Genomic DNA, 21,082 nt, shown 5'->3' with positions numbered 1-21,082 from the left:
GAAATGATTCTTCGGGGTCAGGCACTCAGTTTCTTAAGTGGTTTAAGTCCATCTAGTTTAACAAGTATTTACTGAGTGCTTCATGGGTGCTTAGCTCAATGCTAGACACTGAAGGAAAGAGAGCTAAAGTATGACACAGTTTCTGTTCACAAATCCCCAAATCAGCTGCATCCAAATAAATCGATAAACTATTTAATTATTCTCTCACCAACCTAACAGGTTTCTTCTTTTGGCATTTACAATTCAGTCAATAGAGGATGGAGTAAGGAGGTAAATGTGAGTTCTGTGTGGATTTTCCAGGGTTATCTTCCTTCCATTTGTTTACTTGCATTTTCATTGCAAAATTAGCAGGAAAAGTTGGGTTCTTTCTTTGCTTTTCTTAATGACATCAGTCCAAGAGTTTGGTTATGGCAGTTCCTGGTAAGTGATTTCTGGGTGATAATGTCACAACTCACAAGACAGGAGCAGGATCCTGGTCAATGAAACATCATGTACATAAGACAGGTTAAAAATAACCACCCAGCCAAATGTTTGCCAAAGGAATGATAGTTTCATCTTGTACAGTTTCATTCTGCAACACGTTTCAGAGCTCATGTGTCCATTTGGAGCTCGTTTTAATTCCCAACTCTTGACCGATAAATAGATCACTCCTCTGAGAGTCGTATTCATCCAAAGCCCCTCCTCCCCCATTGCCTTGAGTCTTATGTCTTGACAAACCCAGCACAAGGTGAAATGGTTGACTGTCTCCTTTTCCTTCCTCGTTCTGTTAAATTTATTTATTTTTGGTTCTCGGAAGCAGAAAACTGCATGCCTTTTTTCCTTTTCTTTTATTTGTTTGCATTTTCTTTCCCTAAATGCTTCATCTCCCTACCCCTCCTGCAGTGAACCTAATGTCCTCGATGACTCCCAGGGCCTGGCCGCTGAGGGCAGCCTCTCTAGGTACAGTGTCAATGCTACCTGTCTATTGGTGTCTGTGCTGGGAAACTAGCTGTTCCCTGTCTCCTCTGTCTCTCTGTCTCCTCTCGCCCCGTCTAGATATCTATTTCCATGCCTTGCCCTTTGTTGCTCATGAACACACAAGCCTGGAAGTCAAAGGTGTAGCCTCCTTCATTTTCAGCTTCAGAGCTCAATCACAAATGGCCTAAAAGGCCTACTAAAAAAAAAAAAAAAAAAATTCTGTGGAGTTCTTTTAGGGGCTTGTCCTATGGGTGTCTGAAACGTTTGATGTGCCAAATGTTAAATTTATCCCATCTAATCATTCCCTCCCACACTGTTATTCCTTAAGAACTATTGCTTGGAAGCCTGTTAATTTGACTCCCCATCATCTGGAAGCCCCTTATTAATTTGAGACAGGTCTTTTAGCTGATACCGTGGGTGGTAGGTAAGAAGACAATGATGCTGTAATAAGAGTAGCAATGTCAATACAAGTTATATATTTCCCTCTCTTTAATGCATGCTATGTGGCAGGCTATTATAGTAGCTTGTTCAAACAACATTTATATGAAGGATATCTGTCCCAGCACAAAGATGACTCCAAAACTTGCCATGAAATAGCAGACACAAACATTTCTTGGTAAGTAAGAGAAGTCTTATAATGTGAACAATATAGTGTCCTGGCTACTGGCTTAAAGTTTCCAAAAGGGGGACTGCACCTTTAACACTCAGATAAACCACGTCAAACATTCCTAATCTTGTGCTGTTGATTCGCACCTCTCAACTAATCCTCATTAGGGGTAATGCTTTGTGTTCATTCTAAGAGTGCCTTTGTTCCATCTCAAGAGAAAACATTCCCTTTCAGGTTTACATTACATAGTGAGTACGATATACCTGTGTTTATTGCTTTATCACAAAGATGAGGAAATGTTGAGAGGCCGTTCCTGTGATAGGTTGTCCTTTGTTTTCTTTGCATCTTGTTCAGATTTCGCATTTTCTTCTGTAATTGAAAATGGGAAATTTCGTCTGTCATCAGGTGTATCTTTTTCTTTCTTTTTTTACTGGACCCATAAGTCATGACATTCATTTGTGTTTGCGAGCCCTTACCCCAACAGATCAGTCTCTTACTGGTGGTGAATGTGGAAGTGCCGCAGAGTGCAGACTTAATTCCATAATCAAGGGTTTTAGGGATGGGGGAAAACAAAACAGTTCTCAAGCTGGTTTCCCTCCATTGTTCACAGCTTTTGAAGAGATTGGAACCAAGTCTAGGACCGTGACCACTACTTTCAAAGAACGCATTTGTTAAATGCTTACTATTGCATGTGAGACAAGAGAACCTTGATAGAAGATAATTTCTGTGGCCTCCTGAGAGGAGAAAGTGTTAAATCAGCCTTTCATTTGGCCAACTTTGTCCCAAGGCTTTTCTAATGAGCCCAAATTCTACTCTTGCTGAGTAAATAGCCTAGGGTTGGTGAGAGAAGGTATGAGTTTGGGTGGATTTTTATAAACTCTCCAAAGGATTTGGCCCTCTCTGGCAGGCTCAGGGTTCAAATGACTGATTTGGAATTCTCTAAACCAATCTAATCTGCCTTGGGTTGAGTGTCAATGGGAATAAGCCCAAAGTTCTGCTGTGAGACTGGTTCAGAGCCAAAGCTATAGATTTTATCTACAACTGAATTTAGTCAGTCACATCAGGACTCTGATAACTGTTTTAGATCAACTGTTGTTGATCTGCTGTCCCTGTGACCATTGTGTTTTAGTTCTGGGTGTTTCCCAGTCATCCAGATTCAGCCATAGTCACTAAGAGACTGGAAGATGAGGCATTCACTTTAGATTCTAAATCTATTAAAGCAGAGGCATTCCATCAGCCAGTAGCACATCCACCTTTGCTATACTGCAAATCGTACCTCTTGAACTCCATCATGTCACCACGTTCTCTTTGGAGGAGAGGAACTTTTGGCATTTACTAAGAGGTGGGTTTAAAAAATAGGATTTATACTTGTAATTGTTGGTTTTCGGGCTTTTTTATTATTGGCATGAAATGTCTTTATGCTACAGACTCTTAAAATCCTAAAGAAGCAGTAAGGCATTAATGTAAATCACATTTAGCACACACCTGATCACTCAGGACCTAAAATATACCTAAAGTAGTTCTAAGGAAAATCTGGTGCCAAATTTAAATATCAGGAAGGATGCCTAAAGGAAAGTGATAAATCCAGCTCCTTTCCTCCAGCCCCAATATTTTGGTAAACTTTCTAGGGATTTGCTTTTGAAAGACCACTTACTTTAGGCAAAATGGTCAAGTTGGTCTAGAGGCTGAATGAGGAAAAGACCAGGTAACTAGAATAACCTAATGAATAGAGAGAAAAAGATAATTTTATAGACCTTTCGAAAATTTCTTCTAGGATTTTTTTTTAACCTGTGCTAACTGGTTTCTTTTAAAGATTTATGATGAGAAATATCAACCTGTTAGAAACACTATGCCACAGAGAAAACTTTTGTTTTTTAGAAATTAATAAATTGATACAATGTTCCACGGAAGAATTATCTTCTGTGAAGAGTGTTGCTCTAAGAGGTATAGAAACTCATTAGAGATGTTTCTTCCCAATGCCCTCCCCAAATACACACACCATGGACCATATTTGTTTTCCAGAAGGTTATTCAATTGCTCAAGCTTGGATGCTTATATTTGAGAATTAGATTTTGTTTGGACATGCCAGAACATTTTGAAGGGCAGGAATTGACAATCAACTCTAATTAAAAAAAAAAAAAAAAGAGAGAGAGAGAGAGAGATTACAATGCTATTTGATTCCATAAGGATAATTTTAATCACAGTGGATAAAAAGAATGTGGTTCAAATTTGAACAGGATGTATAGTCTGGGTGAGACAAAATAAAAATAACTTATTTAGGAGAACCCATCTCATGATCATCATCCACATTTTTAAAGTTTAAAAACTTGGCAAGTACTCTCAAAATACAAAGAAAAATATTATAACAAACTTTTTGTGTATTTAATGGCTCAGAAAATGTGTGTTGTGATACACAAATATGTACTTAGTCATTGCTAAATCAGTTCTTATGTGATATCTAGGATCCAGATTATTCCCCCTTTTAAATGTGATTCCAGCTTCTTATCTCTAAATTCGGTGGCATTTAAAATGTGTTTTCTTGGATGTTGTTGAAGCTAAATAAATTTTAAATGATAATCTTTTACTGGGAAAGGGAAAAGTAGGATTTTGTCTACTGTTGAATTCCCTGTTCTCTGCAGGTGCTTTATGGTTCCTTTGGTTTTGGCTTTATGCATCCCTATGCTGAGTGTCTCGTGATATCTCTAAATTTCTCTAAATTTTTTTAACCACATTAAAATGGAAACTAAAAGGCATATAAAAGCAGTGAAATACTAATTTATTTTCTATGTGCTAGTCTCACCCAGTACTCCTACTTAAATTTTTTATTTGTGAAATATATTTCAATCTATATACTTTTTTATAATTTGAAATGAGTGATATGAATTTTTATTGCATTACTGAATGGCTCCTTGTTCACCTATTATTTATTTTAACAAATACCATTAGGTATACATTTTATTAGGAGATACATATGTATATGCTACAATCCAGGCCATCAAGTTGAAACAAAGGAAAAGAGGTAATTTGTGCTAAAACTGAGTTTCTCATATTATCTAAACATCCCTAGCTTATAAATGACTCGCTTCCATTTCGAGTAAGATGTTTTTGTTTTTTGTAGACAGTTGAGTCACACCAGTTCTGCCAAGCCCCAAGTGCATTTACTTTTCTACAATCCAGATCATGTTATGGTTTGCCACTGTAATGATTTTCAGTGACTCAAAAACACAAAGGATGATTTTAGCTTCACTTTAGAAAGTTTTATTTATTTTTATCCTTCTTGTTTTGCCCTTTTATTTGTCAAACTGATAGAAATTAGTCACTTCTCATTCCCAAGATTAAAGATTTCAGGAGACCAGTGTCCTATTGAGGTGCTTAGGGCTGACTCCTTAGTCTTCTCCTAGTTGGTTTTAGTATTGCACATTTTTGGTCACACATCACAGATCTTACAGACGATCAAAATATTACGTGATTTAGAGAGAAGCTAAATCAAAACTACTTTTTATATGTGACACTCAAATTTGCTATAGGCCTGAGAAAAAGAAATGCATCCTGTGTAAATAACTTCCATTATTAATTTCTCTGGCTGTTTATTATTGTGTCCTGACCACACACAATTAAGCCAGACTTTGATGTTCCAAATATAAACATGTTAGCATCACATTTTTAGAGAGAATTTAGCTGGGAGATATCTCTAAGGACATGTTCTATAATTTCATCTTTGATGTGTGCATTCCATTGATTAAATGCTATATCATTTACATGGAACAGCTAATAACTATTACTAAAGCTATACACCTGATATATTTCTTAGAACTAAGCCTCTCTATCCATAGAGAAAATTTTGATGCTTATGATCCTTCCTTGGAATAATCATCATGAAATTACCATTATATTTTGACATTTAACACTCCCCGAGTAACATGCATTTCTTTTCTTGCACGATTTTTTTTTTCTTACAATCTCGGCTTACTGAATAAAAGGAGACCAGTGGACTGCCTCGATTTCATTTTCTCTGCTCAATTATTTTCAGAACATTGTATTACCCACTTCCTTTTAGTGTTCTAAAAGCAATAAACTCATTACAAATATCAAATATAAAACAAGGAAGCATGCTATATACATTATTTTTCATGGTCAATCCATTTTACATCAACTAACTTCTTTTCTCTTTTTTAATGGGAGGTAGGTGGTAAGTATTCATCTCCCTTTACAGCCAAGGGAACTGAGGTAACATTTAGATGTCAATGAAAAATCCATTCCAATAAAAGCTTTGCTTGGTATTTGGGAGAAACTTGTTTCTACTTTTGTGCATATGGTAATTGAATATTCTTTTTAATTTAAGACACATGTTAAAAATGTATAATTAATAAGGAGATGTCATTTCAAACATGCCAGCAATATAGTCTGGATTGCTTATCAGAATTATTTCTTTGTTCCTTTGGGGTAATTTTCTGTTTTCATAGAAAGGTCATATATGGTACAAGGTCATATATGTATAGAAATAATGTACATAGATCTTTTGAACTTGATATTTAGGAGAACAAGAAAGTTTTAAAAACATCCGTTTGGGGGATTTTTTATAGAATTTTGTATTATGTATCCCAAATGGTATAATTATGATATAAATACATCCTTATTTCATAAAAACTTTGATAAACTCCATTTGGGAATCATTGACTCTCTTCTAGTAGAAATATAAGACTTTTAAAAAATGACAGATGTGCCTGTGTCAACCATGTGATGATAGCCAGTTGTTTACACAACATCTGATTGTCTATCTTGCAACCAATTTCTCTCCATACAACTGCAGCCAGATATTAGATAGCTCATTTTTTTTTTTAATGAAAATGAATGAATATAGTCTTTCTCTCTTTTTTTCTGGACAGTTGCTGACTCTGGATTCCTCTGTGGAATATTTTTCTCTAAAAACTATTTATACATGACTCTCCTTTTGCAAAGGCAAAGCAGAAATTAATCACCCATTACCCAAATAATCCCATTGGCATCATCTACAGGATTACAATGTTCTCTGGGGCAAAATACATCTCTTTTTTTTTCACTCACAATCCCATTATAAACACCTGGTATACATGCATGCAGAATGAAAAGGGATCATGGGCCCATGACAGTATTTTCAGCTTCAGCCAACACTAAAATAGTGACCACTGCCAGTAGTCATTTTTGCATATAAAATACACACATACACAGTAAAATTTGGGGGGAGCAGGTTGTTGCTTCTATAAATCGCACAATGTGTTTGAGTGCAGCTACTTGATATTAATTGATTGATCTTCTAAGTTCTACTGACAGCTTAATTACTTTGCCAGCCTTTTAAATCTAAAACCATTTTCAAAAAACATTTGTCTGCCTATGTGACTATTCATGACTATTCATTTACTCAGTAGTCACAGAGACTTAAGGCTGCAAACATGTGTTGAATGTGCCCCTTCACCCAAATGGATTCTGTGTCTGATGTGTTTGATCTTCGTCCATCTTATTTTCATTTAAACTGAATTTTGAAAAAGGTGTTCCCATCCGTGTGATAAGACTTGTTTGTGTTCGTTCGTCACCACCTTTTCCCCTCCCCTCGGAAAAAAAATTGAGATCAGAATATGACATCTCAAACCTTTTGGTGGCTTCCAAACCAGGGGTGTGATCAAACGAATGTTTTGTTGAACGATAGATACAGCATCAGTGATTGAAAACAGAATCTCAATTTTGGCAGCTTGGGGATACCAGGCCTTGACCTCGCTCCCAAACCTTTGAAAAACTCCCATCTCAGGGATTCTTTCCCAATCTTCCTTCAAAGATAACAGTATCTTTGAAGTGACCGTTTCATATAAGTGATCTGAGCTAATGCCCACAGAGTGTTCTGTACTCTCTCCAGATACACTAACATGTTGGTACTTGACAGGGTGGCAAGTGTACAGAGTGAACCTGGCCAACAGAACCTCCTCCTTCAGCAGCCGTTGGGGAGGAAGAGGGGCCTGAGGCAGGTAAGCAGACCCCGAAAGGGCTGGAAAGTCATCCTATGAAATAGAAGCTCTATTTTATTTTATTTTTTTATGTTTGTTTGTTTGTTTGTTTGTTTTTATGGTGACATTGGTTAACGAAATCCAGTGAGTTTCAGCTATATACTTTAACAGTAAGGCATACATATTTTTACACTGTGTTCACCTCCCATAGTTAGATTTCTTTCTGTCACCACATATTTGACCCCCTTTACCCTGTCTACCTCCCCTCTACCTCTTCCCCCCTCCCCCCTCTTCTGACTCTATTTAATTTTTAATGCCCATTTTATATGGAAATTATATGTTGCCTTCTCCTCACCGAAAACAAGCAGTACAGAGCAACCTTAAAACATGGTAAGTGCTTGAACAATCAGTTTTTAGCTCATATTCGGCAAAGCTGATTACATAGTAAAATAAGTAGGCCTATCTTATTTTAGTTTTGTATCCTAAAATTTGCTGAAATTCACACGACTCTTAAATTATGTAAATTAATGTTCTCTGTCTATATTAAGAAGTAATAATTAGGAGATAGAATCAGTTAAAGAAGATGCCAGAATCAAATACTTGTAGTTAAATATGCAGAAAGAAGTTTATTTCTTATCAGCTACAAATGTAAGAAACAACCATGAGAGTCCACAGAAACCCATAAAGAAAGGCAAAAACCATTGTCAGAATCTTCTGAGTATAGTGTTTCCTCCCAGGCAGTTAGACCCTTCTCGCCAGCTTTATTCTGCTTATTCTCTTTAGCTAAGACGTCCTCTACTATCACGTCAGAAGACTCAGACTGAACCCAGAAACCGCCATGGGGCTCGGCTGTCGACCACTCGGAGGAGCATTCAACCTAAAACAAAGCCATCTGGTGAGGCCTCCTGTGTCCCTTCTGTGTCCCATACCATTGACATGATGCCACGCAACTCAGCTGGGAAGGCCTGCAGAAACTGAGCTCATGCAGATAAGCCCCACTTTGAGAAAGCACTAAGATGTGTAAAGAAGTTTCCCGGAAAACTTTAGTGTCTTTTTTCTTCTCACTTTTTCTAACGCCCATCCTTACCCCCATGAACCTAGGGAACTGGAAGAGTTCAAGGTAAACAAGAACGCTGTGAGATTTTACTATAGAAAATTGTGCTTCCTTTACCCAAGCCAGGAACTGAGTTTGTTATCTGTCTTACTGAAGGCAAAGAAATGATGGCTCATAGGGACTTTTAAGTACTGTTGGTGGTTGTTATGAGTGATGACCAAGGTCACCTAAAATTCTATGCAAATCTTATTTTTAGGCCATTTATATAAATATGATTTTTCTACCCAAATTCTACTCTTTACAAGAAGGTAAAATAAAAATATGTACATAATAGTCAAATATGCTCTCATTTATTAATAAGTTAATAAATGTCTTTACTAAGAAAAGCCAGGAGACGCTGGTTAATTATTAAGCACTGACAACATGCTTCCCTTCTATTTACTGCTTTACTTCTGACCTACAGCGGATCAGAAACGCTCTGTGACCTTCATTGAGGCTCAGCCAGAGTCAGCAAGTGCCCCAACAGACACACTTTCTGCTACAGTCCAGCCACAAGGCTGCAGCCCAGCCCCATCTAGGAAACCAGAAGGAATGGACAAACCAGTCCTCACATCTTCCCCGGCCATTGTTGTTGCTGATCTTCATAGCCTGTCCCCCAAACAGGTGAGAGTGCTAGAGAAAGAGGCAAGGCTTACTCCCTCCATACTTGGGTCTAGGAACCACTTGGATATGCAAATTCATTCCATATAATTTAGGGCTGGGACTGTAACATTTTGTTAGCCAGACATTGGTCCTATCATCGTGAAAATCTACATAAAGTGTATAGGCAGGAATACATTTACTTAAGAAGAAATAAAGGAAGTGTTAGTATTCTTCATTATGAAAAGCCTAAAAGAAAATACTTCACAGCTAAAGTAACTATTGAAAACCAGTAGAAAATACATAGTTTAAAGATAGTTCAATTAAAAAAAGTTACCAATTTAGAGGAAGACTTTAAATATAGAGCCTTCTATATCCTATGAAATGGAAAAAACCTTGTTTTGTTCTTTTTTCTCATTGTTTTGATATTTTTCTTTTGATTTTTATAAATGAATTCCCATAGGTCCCACTTTCTTCTTATGTAGTATTTAAAGAAAGCTAAGTGACTATATTAATACATACATTTGTATAGTCTTTAATGGTTAAAAAGCATTGTAACACCATTATCTCATTTTATCCTCACAGTCTATAAGGTAAGTAGGGCAAAAATTATGCTCATGCTACAGGTGAGAAAACTGAGGCTTAGAAAGTTAGGAGGGCCTATATAAGATCTCAAATATAACAAAGCTTGGAACTGGCACTAGTCTTGTAATTCCTTGTCCAGTTACAGCTAGACATCATTTTTGATACTCTTCCCTGGCACCCATCCTACCTTTCTGTGACGTCAGGGTCCTTTTGATTATAGAGTGAGACCCTCCCTGCTGGAGAAGGAGAAAAGAAGGAGGACCCAGAAGCACAAGGTGCTGCAGCACACAGCCCCCTCTCTACTCAACTCTCAGACCCTGATGACTTCACAGGCCTTGAGACGTCCATCCTCCTACAGCATGGAGATACTGTCCTTCATATAAGTGAGGAAAATGGCATGGAGAACCCCCTGCTGTCCAGCCAGTTCACATTTACTCCCACTGAGCTGGGGGAGACTGGTGTAGACCTAGATGAGTCTCATGTTTAGTTCTGTATCTTGTAAGAGTTGCAGGTGTAGACAAGATGTGGGAGGGATCACTTTGCTAAAAGTTGAATACTTTTGCTTGGAAAAGACAAAAACACAGCACTTTATATCCAAGGGGTAACACAAATCTCAGATTTTGCTGCCAGTGTGCATATTGTTTTATAAACATCTCTTTAAAATCAATGGCTAAGATGATTTGTTTGTGTAAAGACCATATAAACCAGGGAGGAATAAAGGGAAAGAGCCATTTGCACATTGTTTATGATTCAAGAAGCCATGAGCAGTTAAAAATGTATACTATTGCAGAGCTGCTTACCTAGGAATATTAACAAATAATATGTTCTAAAAAGAAAATGCAATTTTTTGAGGTTACTCACATTATACATCTAATGCAAACATTTATTTTTATAGTTTTGAAATATTAAGTTGGGTGGCTGTGCAAGTAAGAATTTACATAAAAATAATAAGGAAAATATTAGTTTGGGGAAACTAAATGTTAAGTAATCCTGCAGCCATTTTTGTTTTGATCAACAATACAGCCATTTAGAAAAAGAGAAAAAATACTATTTTTAGAGCTGTGGACTTTTCAATATTTATTTTTCAACCAACATTTTCATTGCATGTTGTAAATCAAAATGCTGATGCCATAAGATCATTCCATTCATAATCAATCACATTAGAGAGAGAATATTCTAGAAATTATCAGATATAATTCTGATTTAAGATGAACCTAAACAGCCTATACTACGATACAAACTAAATGTAAATATAATAGCTAGAAAGAGATGGTATTCCTACTTCTAGCGCTACATAAATGCCAAGAATAGGAGATATAGGGAAAATGTGATTACTTTCCTGACAGTATCTTGTGCCTGCCCTCGAGGGCATATTTTCAGATATTAAGGTTATTGTTGTTAGAATAGGTTCACTAAAATAACTTCTCAATGTTAATATTCTTATGATACTTTAAGTTTATGAGGGAAAAAATTTAATGTGAGCAATCTCTTTTTAGACACAGTCAGCTTGTGAATTTTACTTTAACTTGAAGTTCAGTTACTTCAAGAAAAGTATTAAACTTAGGCTTGAGAGGCCATATGTATTGTGTTATTGATGTTATAGTAGGGCTTAGTATCATATAATTCAAAATTAAATTTCAAAATTTTGACAGTTTACATTAGAAAACTATTACATAACTTCTAAGTGTATAAAAACTCATATACATACCTAAATTGGTATGGTGGGGGATTGAGAGTGTGTGTGTGTGTGTGTGTGTGTGTGTGTGTGTGTGTGTGTGTGTGTGTGTTTTCTAGTCCTCCAGCTGAAGTCAAATACAGATTTTTATTACATTGCAATGAATTTAAAATACATCTGTACGCTTAAACTTTGACTATGATGACTATAGAAAGTATACGTATCTATAGAGGAGACCTACTAAACCCACCCAAATCACAAAGGAAAATTATTTTTCTGTTAGAATTGCTTATTAAATAGGCATTGTTTATACTGTGATTTATACTTTCAAATGTAACTTGGGGTTTTGGTTCCATTTACTGAGAGAATGAACAGATATATATGAGTTAAAGACAATGGACAAAACTAAACATTTTAAATCTAAAGCTTCAGAAAATAGAGCTTCAGAATATAGAAGCTTCTTTTATGTTTTACAATATTTTCAGAACATTGACGCTTAATGCTGAATTAATTCTTGAGTGCAGAAATATATATATAAGTGATTTTATGATTCTAAGCTGATGTATTTTGCCTGTTTAAAATTATGCTGCTAAATTAGTGTTAGAGGCCTTATGTTTGGTAATTACAAGTGTCTGGGCTATATGAGTCTCTCTATATGTGTGTGCTTTGTTCCAGTGTCTTGATTCTTGATTTAAATTCTCTATGTATAATTGTATCAAATATTTAAAAAGTAAAAGAGTCAAAGAAGATTGTTAAGTATCTGACAAGAACCCTAAATACCTTTATATTTAAAAATATTGGGAAGTTTTCAACATAATTAGGAGTCTGCCTTTTAGCTTGACTCCTTCACTCTAGTGTTATGGAGGTCCTTTGGAAACTTTTCCAATAAGCTAAGTATTATTGTACCTTGTGAAAAATCCTCCCCTCTGAGAAGCAGGGCCTTACAGAGTGGGAATGTTTTCATACTGGGACTACTGAGATTTTGCAGATGTATGCATCTGTTCCATTTAAGGTGCCCTTAAATGTGTTGAATGTAATGTGTTGAATGTTTATGTGTAATTGATAAGTATCTATATGTATGTGCATAAGATTGTCACAATATGTATTCTCAGGAATACTGTTGCCTGGAGTTTGAAGGAATAACTATTTTAAAAAAAACAGTAGAGGAAGATTCAAAAAAATTCAAGATATTTAATAATTTTTTGTAATGTTCAAAATATTATTGAGTATATGACTAAATTATTACAAATGCTAATTGTATTGATAATACTAGTCATTTCTTAAGCTATGATGCTTAATGGTATTTTTCTTGTTCAGAGGAAAATTAAAAGACACCTACTTCCCATGTAAAAAAAAAAATGAACTCAGCCAAGAGGTTGATTCTTCTGAAATTAACTTTTGAGAGAAATTGTAATAAATGTGTATTATCCATGATAGTGGGTATAGATTTATACTACTCAGATTAATTAAAGCAGTTCAAATCCTGGATACAGCATTTTCTATAGCAAAACATTTTACTTTTATTTTTCAGTATTTGCTGCTTTCTATATTTCTATTAGATAAATAATTTGATTTTTCCAAAAAAAGGAACTGGATTGTTGAGTGCACTGGGACAAGGCAGCGTCAAAAGGCATAACTGGGCATGGCAGTGTTGGGGGCAAAAAGTCTGTGGTGTTTGGGTGTCGGGCTAGAAGTAACTGGTTTGCTATTTCAGCCTTCTAAGAGTACCTAAGGCAGGGTGACATCTCCTACCTTCTTTAGTATCTGTTCCTTTAGTCAACAAAGAACATTCTCCACTCTGCTTTCCAACTCCAACAGTATCTGAGAGGCGAATAGGTTGTGTATAGGGACCTACAGGAAAGAAAGGCTCATTAATAGAATCACAGTCCAAAACACAAATCCCCTTCCTCGAGGTTATACAGGATATGTTAATAGTCTCCAGAATTTGCTTCTATCACACCAAGTCATGCCATTGCCCTGTGACCTCACACTTCCAATTCCATGGCCTTGTCCTTGGCAGTGAGTAGAAAGTCCCACTTCCTCATTTAATTAAATGAGCCTCAACTGCAGCAATTCAGAAACAGTTTGATTTGACACTCAGGAGAATAAAAACGAGGGCAGAATGTATTTGGAAAAGCTTAAGACAAATTTACTTATATTATTTTAGGATTATTTAGCATTACAGATCAATGTACCTCCATAGTATTTTTTAAGAGTCACTGTGACTGCAGGATGAAAATCCTTTACTAGCCATTTTATAGGTAAAAACAAATGATTAATCAATACAGCCAACTTCCCTCAGATGACTATGAAGTTATGAATACTGAATGACCAAAGAGCATGGAAAAAATGCATATGAGTAAATACTGAAATGTTTATGAAAGATATTTATGAAAGATATTAATTCTGTGTTTGAATATGCACATGTAATAAAATAAATTAAAAATATTTAAGATGCCTGATTAAGTTTCATTTCTCATTTCATAACATAGGGAATAGGTTAACTCATTCAGGAAAGTGTTCTTTTTGTATCCCTGGGATGTGCTTTGATGTCTCTTCTCACTCCCCTTAGTCTAGCCTGAGCTCACCCTTCACTTAGACACCTCCAGTACCTCCCTCCAGCCCCAACTGAGTTCCATTTTACTCATGCCTTCCACACTTAACTTTAAAAATAAAGCAGAACAGGCATTTTGAGAGACAGATACCCCAGCTTGATTTCTCTGCCCAGGTTATTACCTGCTGGAATGACTGGTAGATTTACCAGGAAAAACGTTAAGGACCTAATTGTCCTTTCAATGTGGCCAAAACGATCATAAGATACAAGTTACTACCAGTTTTGTCTTTTATATAGAGTACAAATTGCCAATCTTTACTCTCTAAGGTATACTCTTGCTAAATCCATTTGTTTCCTCATGTGGTTGTATTTCATGTATTTTCCTGACTCAGTGACCCCAGACACATTTGGGAGAGAGATAGACACTCTTACACCTCTTCTGGATTACGTCTGAACAGTAAATAAATATATACAATTTGTCAGTGAGCATTTCAGAGAGGGAAAAACAAAAGAGAAGAGAGGAGGGCCAGAAGCATAGGAGAGTAGTAATAATCACCATCATTTATTTCTGAGTTGCAGGAATAATGTGTTGAGCTCATTACCTGGATTTGCTTATTTAATCCACACAACCCTAAATGCTGCGCACTTTTAACAGATGAGGCAGGGAGAGGCGACTTGCCAGGCCACTGTGGACCCCATGAACAAGATTCATTTCATGTGAACCCTGAGAAGGAATTATCTGCTGAGATGGAACCCCATGATCAACAGAGGACCCAAATTTTATAACAAGAGCCTAGTGGCCAATTGCTGACAGGAGCTTTTCAGGTGCTCTGTATTCCAGGTAGAAACGCAGATGGAACTGGAGGCTTCCCACATTGTCCTCTACTTATTTACTCAGGCTGAGTCAACTATTATAATGGAGCTCCCGGCTACGATTTTTGAACCATGGACTAAGACCCGCCAAGCCCAAGCAGAACTGCTCCATAACAACCAATCAGGATGCATAATCCTGACCAATCAGAACTACAAGGTTCAGACCAATCAGAAGTACTGAATTTGGATACCTTATTTACATAAGCCGGTCCTAATTGGGAACCAAAGTGTGAACTTTCACTATAAAAGGCAGCCTCCCCTTGCTCTCAGTAGAACATAATTTAGGTAGTTACCTGAGTGTTTTCTGGTGTGCAGATCCTTTTGCTCAAATGCTTTTTATTTCTTTGTGTAGTTTGAAATTAATTTTGTTTTGTGCCACCCAACTAGTATTTGGCAGTTAGGATTCCACCCTAAGTGTGGCTCTTCCAGCTCTTAAAGAGTTCAAAGAGCAATAAGAAGCAAGAGGTTTTTGGTTTGTGTTTAAGGGTACTAGGAACTGGAAAGGAAAACGATGGAGAAAGAAAAAGTGAAGCGAGCCCAAGAGCTGAGGAAAGGGAACAATAAGGAGTGTAAAGCGGTAAAAGATTAAGAAACCCCTCGAGTTCTGAGAGGACCCTTAAAGGCCTCTGAAAAAAAGTCAGAGGAAGAAGGAAAAGACCTTTAAGCGAAGCTCCGCCCCTATGCCCATCCCCCGAGAGAAAGCAGGACTTCCTCTTCGCTGGGCAGCTACTTCCGGCGGAATCCGGAAGACTCTACGGAGAAGAGGCGGGGCCCAAACTACGCGACCAATCGGGGCGATGCCTTCGTCTTTCCCGGGGACTCGTGGGGTAACTTGCTCTTGGGAACCAGCACCATGGCGTCTGGCTGCAGGATTGGCCCGTCCATCCTCAACAGCGACCTGGCCAATTTAGGGGCCGAGTGCCTCCGAATGCTGGACTCTGGGGCCGATTATCTGCACCTGGATGTAATGGACGGGTAACTCCGCTGGACTCGGGTCGTGGTTGCCGCGCGGGGCGGGATAGGCGCACCCTTATTGAATGCCTGTTGGGTGCACGGCGTCCTTGTACCGCGGAGCGCCTCTCTCTGAATGCGGTAATAGAACTGGAGCGAGGCGGAAGCCTTGGAGGCTCCCGGTGGAGTGGAGCTGAGGTGACATCCTGAGCCACGAATGCGTCCCAACCTCAGCCTCCTCCCCTCCCCCGTGCGTAACGTATGGTCTTTTAGCACTTAGGACGCAGAAGCGACCTTAAATCTCTAGGACACGTTTCTCATTTTCAGGTAGAGAAACTGAGGCCCAAGGGGATAGGCATGACTTGCCCAAGCTCATATAGGTAGGTAGTGGCAAAGCTGGAGAAGCAGCCTTATGTGATAATGAAGAGTTTGGCACCTGTAGTGAGATTGTCTGAGTTCTGCCATCTGCTGGGATTACCTAAGACGAGCCACTTAAACTCATAGAGTTTGTTTCATTAAGTGAAAAATGCGAGTAATAGAACCTACCACTTAGGCATCTTTGGAAGGTGAAATGGGGTAGTACACGTATAGTTTACAGTGCCTGGCATATAGTTACTTCTTTAAAATTGTTAGTTGTGTCGTTCGAATTTTGATTTTCCTGTCTATTTTCTCTTCAGGCACCCTGCTCTTCAGGGAAGTCAGTTTTTTGTAAGTAATTTTTAAGCACTGTAGTTACAGCACATACTCAGTACTGTTTGGAATCAGAATGATGCTGGTTTCTTAATTTTGTTATAAAATGATGAAACAAATTTAGGGAAAGCAGTAAGAATCTCTCAGAGTTACTCAACCTTGTGACAGAGCTGCAACTTGAGTTATCAGTTTGCCAAGAAATTTTCTGAGCCCCACTGATAACTGGCCATAAAATCTTAACAGCCATTACCTTGGGTTAGGATAGAAAAATGAATATATTTTAAGTAGATAAAATTTCTATGTGTCTTCATGCAGACTTGCAAATCGTGTATATTCAAAATATCATTTCTTTTTAATGCTATTTCTCTTAAAAGAGTTTTGTCTTATCTTTTCTTTGTTCTGTGTAGTTAAATCTGTCGTTTCTCTTTTGCATTCCACTCGGTTACCTTACTGGTATGCCCAATTGATAATGTAAATCTTGACCTTAGAGTACTCTTGAGAATTCTCGGCTAAGTGTGTAAGATTAGTAAATATTGCCTCTCCAAAACTCAATTTTTAGTTTGCTGTCATATGTAATTCTATTTAATATTGTTTTTTGACACCTTTGTTTGAAAGCCCTGAACTTTCACAGGTAATATTACTGAATGGAGTGTGTATCTCAGAGATGGGTAGCAACATTTTTGTATTTGAGACTCAGAATGAGACATAAAATTTTGTGTGAGACACCTATGGGTTTCAGGATAGAATTGGCTACATTTATATGTAGGAAGTTTATTTGACATAGAAAGTAATTTGGTTTTAATAAATAAGTCTTGTACCATGTTTGAATAATTGAGTGAATGGAGAAAATAATTTTGTTTCAGTTTACAAAAGTCAGAAATGTTAACGATAACTATACTAAATAATATTTATGAGCACTTAACCGTTTATGCTTTCATGCTTTTGACCTTAAGAGGTTAGTACTGTTGTCAACATTTGACAATAAGGAATTGGATGCAAAGAGATTAAATCACCTGTCAGTGGTTTCATAGCTAGGAAATGGTGGAGCCAGGATCAGAAACATGCAATAGCTGTGTTGTCTCAGAAATTAAATGTCTTCTGTGAGTACTGGGCTTATAGAAAGACTATGTAATTCTCTGTCCTCAAAGAGCAATTAATAATTTATACACTTTTATTTATTACATCTCTCCTGCTACACTATAAGTTCATTGAAAACAGGATCTCTCTGGCTCAACTCTATTCTCTGCAGATAAAGCACCATGACAAGCTTAGTTATAGTTGATTGAATGAATGGAAAGGCTTTATAACCCTGAGCTTAAGATAAAAAAAATTTTCAAAATTTTTATTTTCCAATTAAATTTGACATTCAATATTTCATATTAGTTTCCAGTGTACAGCATAGTGGTCATACATATGTATAATTTACGAAGTGATCCCCCTGATTAGCACCCATCGGGCACTATGCATACATATTACAGTGCTGTCGACTGTATTCCCTATGCTGTACTTCACATTCCCATGACTATTTGTAACTACTAATTTGTACTTCTTAATTCCTTCACCTTTTTCATCCAGCCCTCCACCCCACTCCTATCTGGCAGTCACTCATTTGTTGTTTCTATGATTTCGTTTCCATTTTACTCGTTTATTTTGTCCTTTAGATTCCACGTATAAGTGCAATCATGTGGTACTTGTCTTTCTCTGTCTGACTGATTTCATTTAGCATAATACCCTCTAGGTCCATTCATGTTATTGCAAATGGTAAGTTTTCTTTTTTAATGGCTGAGTAATATTCCATTGTATATGTGTACCACTTCTTTATCCAGTCGTCTCTTGATGGCCATTTAGGTTGCTTCCATGTCTTGGCTATTGTAAGCACTGCAGCAAACATAGGGGTGCATATATCCTTTCAAATTAGTGTTTTATTTTTCTTCAGATAAATACCCAGAAGTGGAATTTCTGGATCATAAGGTAGTTCTAGTTTTAGTTTTTTGAGGAACCTCCAAACTACTTTCCATTGTGTCTCTATCAATTTGCAATGCTACCAACAGTGCACGAGGGCTCCCTTTTCTCCACATCCTTGCCAACACTTGATTTTTGATTTATTGATGATTGCCTTTCTGACAGCTGTGAGGTGGTATATCATTGTGGTTTTAATTTCATATCTGATGATTAGTGACCTTGAGCATCTTTTCACATATTTATTGGCCGTCTGTATGTCCTCTTTGGAGAAATGCCTATTCAGGTCTTCTGCCCATTTTCTAAGTGGATTGTCTGGGGTTTTTTTGGTATTAAGTTGTATGAGTTCTTTATAAATCTTGAATATTAATCCCTTATCAGATGTATCATTGACAAATACTTTTTTCATTCAGTAAGCTGTCTTTTCATTTTGTTGATGGTTTCCTTTGCTGTACAAAAACTCTTTAGCTTGATTGTAGTCCCATTTGCTTTTCTTGCCCAAGAAGATATATCAGGAAAAATATCACTAAGCAATGTCAGAAAGTTCATAGCCTATGTTTTCTTGTAGGAGTTTTATCGTTTGGGGTCTTAAATTTATATCTTTAATCCATTTTGAAAAGTATTTTTTATTGACTCCTTTCCCCCTTTGCCAAGAAATATCTTGATTTGAAAAATACTAAATTCTACGTACACCATTTTAAAATCCTTTCCCTTTTAAGTATCACAACTTTTTGAGCTGAGAGCTATTTTTATTCCCCTTTTGCAAAGGAGGAAATCAGCTTAGGGAGGTTCAGCCACTTCCTGAATGTCCCATCAGAAGAGGTAGAGCCAGGCTGAGCTGCAGTGTCTCTTAGGCCAGGGTTACGAAAGCAGGGGTGTGGATTACCTTTCTCGAGGTGGCCAACCACAGTTTATTTTTGCTCTGGGTACTGCCTCCATGCTTTTTTCTTTCCTGGCCCCCTTTAAAAATCTTCAATATTACACTGAGTTTGGATGTCCTTGTTTTCTGGTCCCCTACTCTCCCATTGAGGCTCCTGTTTCCCTCCTTATTAAAATTGAATGTCTTCATCTTAGGAACAAGTTCTGGGAACACTGTTGGCAGGGGTTACTAGTATGATTAGATATTTGAAACAAAGGACAAGTGGAAAAGAAAATTGGAAAGCATATAAATGTGTCATGACAGGACAGTGACTGGAAGTGTGTTGGTCCTTCGTGTGGAAATAGAGCAAATGAGCAATTTCTAAATTAGTTACCAGGATTTAAAATTGGAGAGATTTCACGTTAGTACTAGATTTTTGACGTGAAAAACATCCAAAGATTTGCCAGTACTGGGCCCACCGTTTCACAATGCCAGTCTGGAGCTGAATGGCAGCCACCATTAGCTAGGCTATATGTTCTTCATTTCTCTCCTGTCTCTATCTATGCTGTTTTGCTCTTCCATGATACTTGCCAACCCTTGTAGGCATGAGTTTGTGATTTCTAATTCACAGGAAGTGTTTTCTGGTTACAGTGTGACATTTTATATCACTCTTTGCCTTGTTGGGGATCTGATAAAGGTCTTATTTGTCTGAAATAGATTACAGGACAATTCTAAACAAAGCTTAGGGTTGATGATGGAAGATGATGAAAGATAAAATAAGTGTATCCCTGTGTTATAAATAATTGTAGTTTAGTTTTAGTAAGTTCTCTGGACAAAAAGGAGGCTTTTTTATTGCATTTATATTTTGCAGACTTTACTCCCGAAAGTTACCTTCAAGAAAAAAGAAAGAGTAATGTAATAACAAAGCTGACTTACTTGCTGAAGTTTTTCTTTAGAGTAAAATAATTTTTAAAATGTCTCTTCATTAGAGTGAAATAATTTAGTGTTTTCCAAGTTAGGCACTTGTTAAGACTAGATTCTCAGGTCCTGTTTGGTGTCAGTAGGCTTGGAGTAGAGCCTGTAAATCCTTTTGTTGTAAGCTCCCATGGTTACTGTTGTCAGGCAAATTTGGGGTCACCCCGACTTCATGCCTGGGTTTGTAGCCTTTTTAAAATTATGGCTTAGCTATAACTTTTGGTTTCTTCTGAGTATATTGGTGCATTTTTGTTCTCCCAGTGTGCTTGGTGCACCTAGTGCATTGAATTGATCTTCAGTAGCACAATTTGTTATATTTTGGGGGTCAGTAGCTTTATATAATCTGCTTGTTTACCAATGAAATTAAAAGTGTATTATTTTCTCAAGCTATGAAGTTTATTTTTTGATTATGTTTATTTTCATAACAAATGAAACCTAAATTTGAGACAAAAAAGTACAGGCATACCTTGAAGATTCTGTGGTTCTGTTCCAGACCACCATAATAAAGTGAGCATCAAAGTATAGCGAGTCATTTTTTTTTCTGGTGGAGGGTCTTGCCTTTGGTTTGTTTTAAAAAAAAAAAAAAAAAAAAAAAAAAAGGCAATACCAATAAAATATATAACATTAATGGAGTACAAAACAAGGTATGCTTATACTTCTAAAGCCACACAAAAAATTAAAAGAATAGTGAATGAAATATAAATCTTTCAATTCCAGAGTTGTATAATA

The 21,082-nt window shown here is 37.0% G+C and overlaps 2 protein-coding genes and 1 long non-coding RNA gene across 7 annotated transcripts in view; 2 read left to right on the top strand and 1 right to left on the bottom strand.

Moving 5' to 3' along the window:
• Positions 1 to 10,304, top strand: part of UNC80 (unc-80 homolog, NALCN channel complex subunit) — a 188,215-nt gene extending 177,911 nt beyond the window's left edge. The window contains exons 60-64 of one of the 2 annotated variants that reach the window (XM_011369628.1): positions 883 to 939; positions 7,479 to 7,560; positions 8,323 to 8,434; positions 9,057 to 9,256; positions 10,038 to 10,304. In XM_011369628.1, the coding sequence (XP_011367930.1) occupies positions 883 to 939; positions 7,479 to 7,560; positions 8,323 to 8,434; positions 9,057 to 9,256; positions 10,038 to 10,304 (718 nt within the window). The remainder of the gene's footprint in view (positions 1 to 882; positions 940 to 7,478; positions 7,561 to 8,322; positions 8,435 to 9,056; positions 9,257 to 10,037) is intronic. The other variant, XM_011369629.1, reaches the window with a different exon arrangement.
• On the bottom strand, positions 8,160 to 15,600 carry LOC111745337. Its single transcript, XR_002782608.1, has 3 exons — positions 15,213 to 15,600; positions 13,245 to 13,343; positions 8,160 to 8,416 (listed from the first exon to the last, which is right to left on the bottom strand). It is a non-coding gene; the product is annotated as an uncharacterized LOC111745337 (long non-coding RNA).
• Positions 15,601 to 15,703: 103 nt separating this feature from the next.
• Positions 15,704 to 21,082, top strand: part of RPE (ribulose-5-phosphate-3-epimerase) — a 15,603-nt gene continuing 10,224 nt past the window's right edge. Inside the window, exons 1-2 of one of the 4 annotated variants that reach the window (XM_023536308.1) lie at positions 15,753 to 15,883; positions 16,548 to 16,578. Coding sequence is in view for 3 of the 4 variants with exons in the window: in XM_011369624.2 (XP_011367926.1) it covers positions 15,773 to 15,894 (122 nt within the window). In the remaining variant the exon portion in view is untranslated. Of the gene's footprint in view, positions 15,895 to 16,547; positions 16,579 to 21,082 lie in introns of all 4 variants that reach the window. The other 3 variants (XM_011369624.2, XM_011369625.2, XM_023536307.1) reach the window with 3 other exon arrangements.

The sequence above is a fragment of the Pteropus vampyrus genome, unplaced genomic scaffold, assembly GCF_000151845.1.
Source record: "Pteropus vampyrus isolate Shadow unplaced genomic scaffold, Pvam_2.0 Scaffold152, whole genome shotgun sequence".
NCBI classification, from domain to species: Eukaryota; Metazoa; Chordata; class Mammalia; order Chiroptera; family Pteropodidae; genus Pteropus; species Pteropus vampyrus.
Note: the sequence above shows the minus strand (reverse complement) of the source record. Positions and strands in the feature narration are given on the sequence as shown.